At 39.4% G+C, this 13,247-nt stretch overlaps 1 protein-coding gene across 1 annotated transcript in view; it reads left to right on the top strand.

Moving 5' to 3' along the window:
* Positions 1-4,391: 4,391 nt before the first annotated feature.
* LOC124264884 (sodium/myo-inositol cotransporter 2-like) overlaps positions 4,392-13,247 on the top strand; it is a 54,214-nt gene continuing 45,358 nt past the window's right edge. The window contains exon 1 of the mRNA XM_046699672.1: positions 4,392-4,554. Within this exon, the coding sequence (XP_046555628.1) occupies positions 4,477-4,554 (78 nt within the window). The 5' untranslated portion in view covers positions 4,392-4,476. The remainder of the gene's footprint in view (positions 4,555-13,247) is intronic.

Raw genomic sequence — 13,247 nt, forward strand, 5'->3', positions numbered from 1 at the left:
TTATAATATAGCTACTTTTCACTTTCATGTTGGATCCCAACATTGGTACAATTTGTGAAGCCCGTTTATGGTGTCCCCCGCCGTGATATTGCTGGAATATTGCTAAAACTCACTCACTCACTCACTCACTCACTCACTCACTCACTCACTCACTCACTCACTCACTCACTCACTCACTCACTCACTCTGTTGGATCTGAGTTATTTGAACATTGCCGGGGGTCTGTAATTACCAAGCTACAAATTTCATTTGGTCAAAGGGGAATAACTCTTTTCACTCCTGTGAGACTAAGACTATACAATGCATCCGTTTTCACTTACCAAACGGTTTATTAATAATGATTTATTCATATATGAACCATTTGGTACAGCGGAATGAGGGATCGCTTTATTTATTGCCATGATTACTACAGGGTGGTACAAGCTGATCCTAATGATCCAGGTAATTGAGGCCAATTACACTTCTTGAAGTGTGGGGGAAGATATTCTCTAAGATTATTTGCAATAGGTTAAGAAGAAGACAAAGTCATCAATATCCCCCGCAATGGCTAAATACTCTTCATGAATATGTCTACTAGTTATGGTTATGTCAAATATTTTGGTGTGTATATGGTAAAGTGGAAGGAGAGTATTGAAAGGTTTTTAAGTTTTAAGGTGCACTACCACCAAAATCAGTTGAAGCCAAACTTGTTGGCATGGAAGCAAAAAATATTTTATTCAGAAATCCAAAACTACCAAAAGGCTTCAGTTCACCACCAGATCTATCTATGTCAGACGTTTGGTACAGAAATAGTGAACGGTTTTACAGTTTTGATCCAGAAAAGAGCACCAACACCAATTTCAGTCAAAGTCAAACTTGCTGCAATGGAAAGGCAAAAAATATAATAATCAGAAATCCCAAACTACCAAAGGCACCAGTTCATCACCAGACTTATCTATATGCCAAGTTTGGTGAAGAAACATTGAACGGTTTAAAGGTTCTGCTCCGGAAAAGACAAATGTGTACGGACGCACGCACGGGCGGACGGACGGACGGAGTGCACTTTAATCCACCCGCAAAACGCGTTGCGGGGGATAACAAACTAGACCACTCGGGGGAAATACTTTAGCTCCAGAGCAGGCTAGATTCGGGAAGATTTTCAAAGTACAGATAATATATTTATCTTAGACACTATAATAACTAAATACTTGTCTTTGCATATAGGTATACTGTACTGTGGCTTCTTAGATTTAAAATTCGCCTTTGACTCAGTTTCACATGACTTTTATAGAAGTTGTGGATTGGCAATATTGAGGGTCGCATTTTTAAACTTATAGGAAATATGTATGAAAATGTAAAAGTTTGTGTTTTTGTTGTGAAGGTTGTACCCAGTTCTTTTATTGCAGCTTTGGAGTTCGTCAAGGTTGCCAGTTGTCTCCCTTTTCTCTTTTCACTTTTTATCAACGACATAGTTGAGTATCTAGGGCAGGATGATCAATGGTTTACTAGTATCGGTATGCTGCAAGTGTTTATGCTTCTGTTCGCAGATGATACAGTAATAATGGACTGTACAGTTAAAGGCCTTCAAAAGAGATTAGATAAGTTATCAAGTTATTGCTAAAAAATGGCAGCTGTTGGTTAACTAAGATAAAATTAAAGTCATTGTGTTGAGAAAGAAAGACAGACTTAAGCTTTACGGAAAATCCTTTTTTAAAGGTCGAATAATAAATATTATTCCTACCTATACATAAGTCTCAACTTCTAGCTCGTGGTATATCGCTCAGAAAACTTTAGCCTCCAAGCTTCTAAGGTCATTCGGTGCTTAAAATCTAAAGTCAATAATTTTCATAACTTACCAGTTCATATGTTATGTCATACATTTGATGTCAAAATGTTGCCAGTTCTTGTCTATGGTTCTGAGATTTGGTTTTTCACCCATCGCCTGATGTGGAAAGAGTAGATGATCGTTTATGTAAGGAGGTGATATATTTAAATAGATCTGTACCAAATATTGTGACACGAGGTGAGTTAGGACGGCATTCAATTGAAGTAAACTGTTATGGGAAGATTATATAGTTTTGGATAAGGCTATTTTATCATACAATGGATAGTGTTCTCGGCAGGATAAAGCCAACGGATATTTTCGGTATCCGTTGGGGTCATATACGGATATCGATGCAAATTAGAGAGGTCATATGCAAATATCAGGGTCTTTCACAGTGTAAACAAACGTGGCGTCAAGGGTCGGCAGTCGTGTCCGGATTGACGGCCGTGGTTACGGTACTGTCAGTGCTTTGATCCAAGAAAATTCATGCCTGGTTATGATAGATGTAGTAGATTACAAAGCGAAGATAGAAATTCATAGGCTTACGAAGATACCAACATCAGTTCCCCGACCGACTGTCAGTGTTTGCGAGAGAACGGCATAGGAATCCAGGTGCACAATGTCACGCGAACATTAAAGCGTAGTTTGCTGTTCAAACGGTTAATTGCAGGTTTCTGAAGATTCTTAAACGTAAGCTAAGATTTGTTGACAACAATACGTGCTTCAGCACAAAAGCTTACTGGGAACTAGATGACCTAACGCAGTCAGCTGAGTGATCAGGAGAAAATTATATCACGTCGCCAAGGCTCGCTAAATACAATGATTATTCCTAATGCAGGATATTAACCATCCCAAAACACACTCGCGTGATAACCTATATGTATCAAGACGATAATGTTATTCTTAAGAAAGTTTATTCTTACCAGCTGTCTCCAGCAAACAAGGGCTTGAGTTGTTGGACATTAAAGGTTAAAACATTATTGTTTGATTATGGATTCGGTGACGTGTGGAGAAATAAGGATGTTGGTATTATAATATATGGTTATATTATTTCAAGCAGAGGTGTATAGATATAGATAAGCTGGTTTGACAACTTGACAACAAACAATTTGTTCCATATATCTCTCCTGAATACCAAAGAAAATTTGTTTCTAAAGACAGGTCTAAACCAACCGACCGACCGAACTTTAGATCATTGTGGCTACGTGTAACATGTAACAAAATCCTCCCCTCGTTTTGTGGTTTTCACTCAGTACTCTATAAGTATAGATTCTAGAAGTTTGGGGTTGACTCCCATCCGGTATGCGAACCCACCAGCGCCAGGGGCCTTGCAAGGGGATGATTTTCAAAATGTGGATTTAGTCACGATATGGCTGAAATATTGCCGATGTGACTTAAAATCTTAACTCACTCACACAAAATGTGGCATGGCGACGTTATGTAGTACTTCCTGTTCACAACTCTGTCCATTGAGTGTCCCAGGTACTGGAATGAAGTCCAACATGCAGTCATACGAAACACAAACCCCTCACCACATCATCAGTGAGCCAAAGGGTGTAGACGCAAGGATCATCACCTGGCGATACGCCTCGTTACGACGTCAACAACGGCCGTCGGGAACGTGTCTTCAAGTTGCGGCTTTCTCGGAGCCGGACCACGCCAGACGTGCTCATGCATGCCCATCGGTAAGGAAGGAACAAGATACAATCAAATGACACATGCCTAAGAACTGAGCCTCCTTCTGATGTTAGGAGAAAGCCGCAACTTGAAGACATGAAGACACGTTCCCGACGGCCGTTGGTGACATGGTATTGTATCTTGCCAGACAAATTAGAACTCGGTCATCACGGTCAGTGGTCGTCGGTCTTCCTGTTCCTGGACGAAGCATTACTTCACTCGTGGCCAGGTTCTTTTTCTCAGGTCGACTATAACCGTGTGGTTAATGTTCTAGTTATCGCCATGCATGTCAGTGGCTTTCCCGTGTATTTTCTGTAAGTCTACATCGTGCCATTTCAAGAAAAGTTAATGTTTAATACTGCATCTTTTAATCAGTTGAGAAAACTGTAGCGCACATACTGCAATTATGAAATATATCACGTGCATGTGATTTTAATATGCATGGGTATGATTGCCTATTTGGACTAAAATTTTAAAAATTGCATACACTCATGTGTACAAGTTGTTTTGTGTATCCAGGTCCACAAGATATGTCTTTATCAGAACAATCTTAATACAAAGTTATCTATAGGCCAACACTGCAACTCACACTTAACCTTTTAACTTAACAGTATCATGTAGTAATCAGGTCAGAACAGTCTTGTAAATTACATGATTCACACCTTTGCTTTACGTCCTACAGAAACAGTAAACCAAAGCGCTAATTTATTTCAAAATTAAAAAAAAAGAAACAAGTATATACATGTATTATTGTTATCGTTGATCTCTCGCTAAGTATTTGACGGTCACTAAGGCGACATATGAACACAACGTCCGGTTAATAGATACAAACATATAATCTCATTGTAAGCAGCCTGGAATAGGTCAAGATGTTACAATGTCAAGCAACAAAGATATGTATTTGACAAAGATACGGACGCTTCGAAGTAGCCGATTCTACGGGGAATAGATGGCGTGTTGGTGCATATACACTGAATAGAAAACAACACTGCATTATGTCTAACCCATTCAACTGGATAGATATTGTGGTGCTTGTCTTGTACTTTTCTTTGGTCCTAGCTGTAGGAGTCGTCGTAAGTATCATTTGATTATTTGATGTGTGGTGTGTGTTTAACCCCAACCACGTGGCGGCTATATTTCCTGTATGCATGTTAATAGGATTAGCCATGGTTGTGTGAATCATTTATGCTACGTTTTGGTTTTGTTATTTATATTATTTATTTAGAATACTATTTTGTATTTTGTGTCACATTTAACATATTTAATATCTTTGTGTTGAAGCATAAGTGTTCATCCTCATGGCTACATGGTTATAGGCGGATTCAGTTCCAATCAATTAAAGAGAATAGACATAGTTTTGTTTTATTAACAACATCAGTGATGCCTATAAAGTCAGTCTAGTTCAGATTTCTTGGCCATATGGTGCAGAGCTGATTCTCTGATGAGTTCCATGATATCATGATGATGTGCTCCAAAACCCCATTCATTATATTAATATATATTCTTAGTTGGTCTGTACCATAAGCGATGAGTCAGCAAGTAGATATGCCGTGAAAACCTGAACGGAAATACAATATTAAAGTGGCGAAAAACAACATTCACTCACACCTCCATATTAATTATAAATCTTGTAATGTGTTCAAGAGTATGTTGTATGGCGTCATTCTGTACGTGTGGTCGTGGTTTAACATTTGCACCACGGTGTAGCTGCTCACGCGGTTTTACGGGGCGGTGGGGTAAAAGCGGCGTGAAACTAAACTCACTCACTCGGTTTTACGACGGTTTAAGCATTTTTCCAGCAACATGAAATACATCAACAGTGTGGAAAATCAAACCCTTGCCTACGGTGTAACGGGCGAACGCTTTCTCTTCAAGGCTACCACACCTCCCCCGAAAATTACATAATTCCGATTGATGACAGGCACCTTTAATGCTTGGTTACTCTCTTGGTGTGGCACCTCTGCCAGCAATGAGGCAGTAAACTTACCAAGCCGAGCGAGCCCGATAGACCGCAACTCCCATATACTCATCCCTCGACTACAAATAGGTGATTGGTGTGTGTGTGTGGAGTTAAATCTGGTTATACGCCGCGTTTAACATCTTGCTAGATTTATCTCGGCAGGGCAACTATACCAAGCAGGGGTGGAAATAACCCATTGCCCGATGTCCGAGTCCAGTGATTTTTTCTGTCGGGCAAGCAAATTTGTATATCATGCTGTAACGGTGTCCAATTGACTTTCCAATGTTAATAATGTTGTTTATTTAAAAAATCAACAAGAAAACGGCCGGTATAGTGGAACACTTATCAGGGCAAGTGATTTTACATGTTTCACTATACCGGAGTACACTAGCAATTTTAAAGTTATTTCCACCCATGCCAAGGTGTTCTGACGTCCTATTTGTATAGATGATTGTGTTTATGGAGAGATAAATGGATTTATTGCCCACGAGGTCAACGTATGGGTAGTTGCATATTAATCTCGTACGCCACACGAGTGTCGTATCGCGTTGACCTGTGTCGTAACGACTTGACCTCACTCTCCTACCCAGAGTCCCATGCGGCAAGCCAGCATAGTACCTCTGCAACAGGCCAGAAAAATGTGACGATTCGTCACATCTTGCAATGTCAATTCAATATAATGTATAAATTTCTTTTACTCTTTTATTTTTGACGAGTCTACACAACCAACTAAACATCTTTAATAGAATGGTTTAGTTTCACTGCGAAAATATCCAAAAACATGTAACACTATTTCGATTTGCGTAGCGATCCTTTGTTTACATAGGTTGTACGGCTCCACGTGCTGTCATCGAAGCTGATGGAGAGCAAACGATGCAGCCAGTTCGATATCTATATATGTACTGTCATAGACCTAACTTTCGCAGTTGTGGAAGAATATATATGTAACAATGTAAAACATTATGAAGAGAGCGCCGAAAAGCTTTCGTGAGTCCAGTCTCTTCTTATTATGAATATGCGCGTTTGATTACAAACAAGAGAAAAGTCCAGTCACGTGATATGCAAATTAGCCTGTGCCAGTGATGTTATGTTAAGTCATCGCTGTGCCGGAGTGTGGACTTGACCTGAGATTCTAACGATTTTATTGGATAACCGATGACCTCTCAATTAGGTCACGTTGTGACGGAACTTCTTTTTCGTTCATAACAAACACGTGAATTCATTCATTCTACAACTTAAATGCATTGTGGGAATGTAAACATTGCGAACGTTACCGTATCGCTGTTGAATTGGGAGTCGAACTGAGACATTATATGCGTCGAAAAACATAAACGCAATGTTTCCACCATTGATGTTATCCGAGTGAAGCAACTGCAAACTATGAAACGGGGTGCTACGGAGTAGTTTAATGTAGGAGGCTGTACGAGGCGATGACAACTGACATGCATCGTGACGTCGGTTACCAAGGGGACACACGAGCCGTAGTGACGTCATTACAGTGTGACGTCATGCAAAAAGTGTACTACAGAACAACATTCTTCCGCAACCTCTTTATGAAACCGGTTTCGGTTTGAAACCATAAAAATAACACAAATACTCTCTTTTGTCACTTTAAAGCATGTAAGACGTGGGTAATAAATAAAATACCACACTGTCTCATAACATACGAATTATACGAAACGAGTGACCTTTTTTTTTGACGAACGAATTATACGAAACGAGTGTCCTTTTTATGGTATCTGACCGAGCGAAAGCGAGGTCAGAAACCATAGGAAGGTCACGAGTTTCGTATAATTCGTATGTTATGAGACCGAGTGTAGTATTCTCTATATACGGACAGATCAATGATTCTGAGACAGTCTTATGCCTTATTGTCGTAACTGTATATTCGGCGTCAGTTGACCCAACGGCAGTTACCTACTAAAGTACTGTCGGAAATAGAAGAATACTGTGGGGGGTTTCCATATTTATCTCTACAATTATTTATGTAGTTGATATGTGAAAGTGTGAAATATCTGACTTCAGTCCTAACTACAGTCTCAGTGGTAGAGAGATAGGAAACGTAGAAAAAGGACTTTACTGAGGAGAGATTAGTGCAGAAATAAGCAAAGCGACTTATTTGGAACAGACCATGGCTTTATGCAAATTAGTGTGCAATGATATTGTATTTCAAAGGACACTTTTTAAATGCCCATCTTGAAATTAGACTTAGCTTCATTATAAACGATAGCTGACGTACAAAATAATAACTTTCATGCTGAAACTATTAAGGATGTAGCTACCATGGAGTCTCACTGTTACTATAAAAAGAAACAGGTAGGAGGGTCCATTTCAAAAGTAAACCCAGGGCGGGTGTCGCATACGATGGTTGGGGTCGGGCTTGGGGATAGAGATATCAGCTAAGATAAGATAATCTTTTAGGAGACTTATACTGGGGAAGTACACGGCATGTTATAACAATTTACAAATAATATCCAGTCCTGTCGATCTTCAGGTGTTCATGCCACCTATATATTTTGAGATATTTAATACGATGCTTTTCTATGGTTATCAGTTATCATACTCATTTACATACTTTCCTCAACATAAACTTTATGAAAGAAAGATGTTAATCAATAGATGAGACATATTCAACACACATGAAAAAGTACAAAATATCTTTGAGATGACCCCTTGTGCCTGTAGGCAGCACATACATTTCAAGCCAGGTGAGTCGACGGTCCGTCGTCATACCTGGCTGAGCGACCTAATTGACCTAATTGCCATCTATAGTCTGATCTATTGTTTTCAGCAGCTATTCGTATTTTTCTAAGTTTTGCCCCGATTTTACGAGTAAACATGCTTTTCTGGATATCCTCTTACGCACCCCACTGAATGCCCTGTTAGGCCGAACTGGGTTATATCGACATATGCTATTTGCAGTTGTGTAACTTTTAGGGATACAAAGCAACAGCCTAAAAACAGTTTTTTTCTATTTCCGACAGTACTTTAATATGGAACATTGTCAGGGGAGATATAAGCTCAGGCTCTACACTCGCTTGGTCCGTCGAGAGTTGCTCAGTCAAGGAGTGAGGGGGTCGGACTACCGGGACACCCAACTAACAATCGCATCCATGTACTGGCGCCCTGGCATAAAATGAATAACTCAACACCAGTCTCAATACTCACACAGGTATACTTCGTCCCTCTCTTCATGTACGAGATGACTCCGACTGGACAGGACAGGACAGGCTCTTTATCAAATGTGTAACTGCAACGATCGCGCACCGTGCTAGTGAGGACGGTTTCTTGTTAAGGTGTTCGAGCCTGCTCCACCCTTATCACTTATCCCGATATGACATTTCTGATTCGTTCAAAGTTACGTCATTCCATGGTTTCATGCCTTACCTCGTGCTCGGAGAGTCCCTTTAAATACTATGATTCACCGTCAACTAATACTACAAGAGTCTTTTGCCTTCTGTTACCCCCAGTTATTATGTCCAGTATCACTTGATTTATTACCAAGCAGCCATATCCATTTTATCACGAAGTAACCGCAATTCTCAATAATGTTTTTGTTATACTTTTCTTGTCTAGAAAATGCATTTTTACCGTATAACAGTATGTTGCGAATTTGTTCATGGTTTTCTTATATTTCTCACTCATTCATACGTTCAATTGCTGAGGTAAGCAACAATGAATGCCTTATAATGTACGTGTAGTCATTGAAACAAAATTGTATGCATGAATTATTAACTAAACGGGGCGGTGGGATAGCCCAGTGGTTAAAGCGTTCGCTCGTCACACCGAAGCCCATTTCCCGTGTCCCCCGCCGTGATATTGCTTGAATATTGCTGACAGGACCGCAAACCATATTCACTCACTTACTCATAAACTAAATACACGTTTCATATAAATATGTTGTTCTGCAGCCGACCGCCTCCGTGGTGTAGTGGTTAGAGCGTCCTCCCGGAGAGCGGAAGGTCGCGGGTTCGATCCCCGACCGCGTCATACCAAAAGACGTTAAAATATGGTACTTGTTGGTCCCTGCCTGGCGCTCGGCATTAATGGGTACAACAAGGACTGGTCGGCTCGGAGTCAGTATAATGTGTCTGAGTGGGGTATTCATGCTTCACTGCGGCATGGTATCTCAGTGGGCTAGCACTATAAAACCAGCCAAAGTCTGGGCTAGTACAAGCAGCCGCACATACACATACACACGCATGCACGTCGTCATATGAGCGAAATATTCTCAAGCACGACGATATACCCAATTTCAAATGTTCTGCAGCCCTCGTCACCTGAAACACCTGAACCGGAATATCGCAATAACAAATTGACGGAGATGGCAAAATGTGTGCTAATACTTCCATAGAGAAAATAAGTCATTCTCAGAGGAGGAATATCACTTACAATAATGACAAAAATATGCAAAGTACGCATTTTCTACAAATATCAATTAGTTGGCGATAAAAATCATCATCCAGTTAGATCACGTGGCTACGATCCGACTTGAAATCGTTAACCATGGACTCCGCCAAGGCTGGGAATCCAGGGTGAAACACTACGTTCACCCACGGCTGGTCTTGATGTAATAGGGGCGGTGAGGTAGCGTTGTGGTTCAAGCGTTTGCTCGTCACGAGCACACCACTGCCCTGTATTTGAACAAACACGGTGTAATGCAGTAACAAGAGTGTGACAATATACCCTGCCAGGTTAGACTTGACTTCCTAGCACACCACTGCCCTGTATTTGAACAGACACGGTGTAATGCAGTAACAAGCAGTGTGACACAATACCCTGCCAGGTTAGACTTGACTTGCTAGCACACCACTGCCCTGTATTTGAACAGACACGATGTAATGCAGTAACAACAGTGTGACATTACCACTGCCAGGTTAGACTTGACTTGCTAGCACACCACTGCCCTGTATTTGAACAGACACGGTGTAATGCAGTAACAACAGTGTGACACAATACCCTGCCAGGTTAGACTTGACTTGCTAGCACACCACTGCCCTGTATTTGAACAGACACGGTGTAATGCAGTAACAAGAGTGTGACACAATACCCTGCCAGGTTAGACTTGACTTGCTAGCACACCACTGCCCCACTGCCCTGTATTTGAACAGACACGGTGTAATGCAGTAACAAGAGCGTGACACAATACCCTGCCAGGTTAGACTTGACTTGCTAGCACACCACTGCCCTGTATTTGAACAGACACGGTGTAATGCAGTAACAAGAGTGTGACACAATACCCTGCCAGGTTAGACTTGACTTGCTAGCACACCACTGCCCTGTATTTGAACAGACACGGTGCAATGCAGTAACAACAGTGTGACACAATACAACTGCCAGGTTAGACTTGACTTGCACCATGAATATGGCCACTAGCACACTACTGCCTTGTATTTGAACAGACACAGAGTTATTTAGTTACAACAATTTTACAATAACACTGCCAGATTACAATATGTGAAGTGTATTATATGTCAGCACCTGTCGCCAAGGTTAACAACTTGGTGCAGATCAATTCACGATTAAAAAAAGCGGTGTAGCCTGAAGACAAAGTATCATTGTATAACAGATACGTTCAAAACTGGTGACGCATGACAGTTAGCAAAACAATGCGTTTTGCATAATTTAGCAAACGTCCCAATGAGATCTAGAAACCAAATTCCAAACTGACGGTTGTTTCTAAATAATACACGAGCCTTAACAAAAGAGTGATGGACAGTGTGAGCAAAGATCTATATATCCAAAGATCTATCTACCTACTTATAATTTGATATCTATTCTAGAAATTAATTTATATGTGACAGAAACACATTATATTTTGTCTCTGTATATAGTCAATCGTCAGACGGACAAATTCTTTATCTACGATAGAATATTGCTGGGATATTGCTGAGTGCGTTGAACAACAGACAACTGAACCAAGCCTATGTATTTAGAGTTCTGTCCACTATGCAACAACAGTAACCGTTTTGCTCATTTAATAACATGTAAACTTGTTTCATAACACGCTCGGTTCCGAATGAGAGGTATGAATTCTACAATCAGACGACATTAAGTTCCAAAGCTCTCTAATAAGGCATGAACGTCGTTAAGCAATTACATGATTTTTTGTATGATAAATATATACCATTACAAAAGTAGGGGAAACTCCATTTTGGGTGATATTATATGGCAACCATGTACAGTTGTGCATGTTTTTAGAAAACGATTATTCCAATCACAACGTTTTATGAATTTCGCTAACGCGCCAATTTCGTGTAATCGTCTTTCTTGATATGTACAAAAACATGATCGAGGTTTTGCTCTTCATTTCAGTGATAGAAGAAGAATTGTTTATTCTCGAAAATCATACAGAATGATATAGAGAACATACAGTCGTTTAAATACAATATCATATGGGTAGGTATTTTGATTTAGAAGTGGCTAAGCACAGTTTTAGCAAAAGTGAAAGTTTCAATAGGAGTGGGGTATAGTTTGATTTCATAAGTGAGATAAATTTGTCCATATGTGGATTATTACAGAAATAAGAGGGAAGAATCCTCTTACGTTCGACATTAAGCTGTGTACATGATAAAATAGCATGATACTCGTCACAAATAATATTATTTTTACAAATTGTACATGTTCTGTTTTCTAGATTAATATTAAACCATCGTCCCGTTTCAATGGGTAATCTATGATTAGAAGTTCTTAATTTTGTTAACCAGATACGAAATTTTGATGGTAGATCTAGAAGATAAGGTTCTAAAGTAAGTGAGGTTTTATATAGATGATAATATTTTCCTTTAGATGAATTTTGGGCATCAGCATACCATGATTGTTTGAACTGGTCAATTAATGAATTTTTGACATGATGTTTCAGCCAGTCGATGCTAGGGAACTTTTGAGATTGCCAAATATAGGAGAGCCCGACGTTTTGAAGAATATTTTGGACTGCTTTTAGTTGGTCGAAATCAGCATTCTGGAGAGATGATCTAAATTTCATAATGTTATAAAGAATGTGGGAAATTTACTAGTTTCAGTTGTAACTTTACACCAGTAGCTGATGATTTTTACTTTTATAAGAACATCAATAGGATATCTGCCTAATTCACCATACACCATAAAATTTGGTGTAGATTGTTTTACTTTAAGAATATATTTACAAAACTTTAAGTGCGTTCTTTCCAAGATGATTGAATTTTCATAGCCCCACACTTCCGAACTGTAAAGTAGGATTGGCAAGATGCATTGATCAAAAAGTTTTAGTTGACAATCAATTGGTATTTGTAGTTTTCGGATAATTTTAAAGATGGAAAACATGGCTCTTGATGCTTGTTCCGAAAGTCTCTTAATTGCCTTTGTGAATTTACCATTAGCATTAAACAATATTCCCAAATATAGATATTCTCGAACAACCTCAATTTCATCATTACAAATTAGAAACTTATGTTTATTCCTAACATAGCCTTTTGAAAATATCATGATCTTAGTTTTGTTAATGTTAACTTTAAGTTTCCATAAAACACAGTATTCTGAGAATCTATCCAAAGCTAACTGCAGATCTTCTGCGTTTTCTGCTAGTAGAACAGTATCATCTGCATATAATAAAACCAGTAGCTTAATATACATACCAAGTTGTTCATTAATTAAGCTATTTACAATAGTAAGGCCTTGTACATTGTTTTCACACAGGAAGGATTCAAGGTCATTTATGTACAAAGCAAATAAAAACGGTGATAAATTCTCCCCCTGTCTAACACCAGTGTTACATGAGAATAGGGGTGACATGACATTGTTAAGTTTAACACATGATTTGATTTGCTG

The sequence above is a fragment of the Haliotis rubra genome, unplaced genomic scaffold (assembly GCF_003918875.1).
Source record: "Haliotis rubra isolate DU_JTF1 unplaced genomic scaffold, ASM391887v1 Scf121, whole genome shotgun sequence".
NCBI lineage: Eukaryota > Metazoa > Mollusca > Gastropoda > Lepetellida > Haliotidae > Haliotis > Haliotis rubra.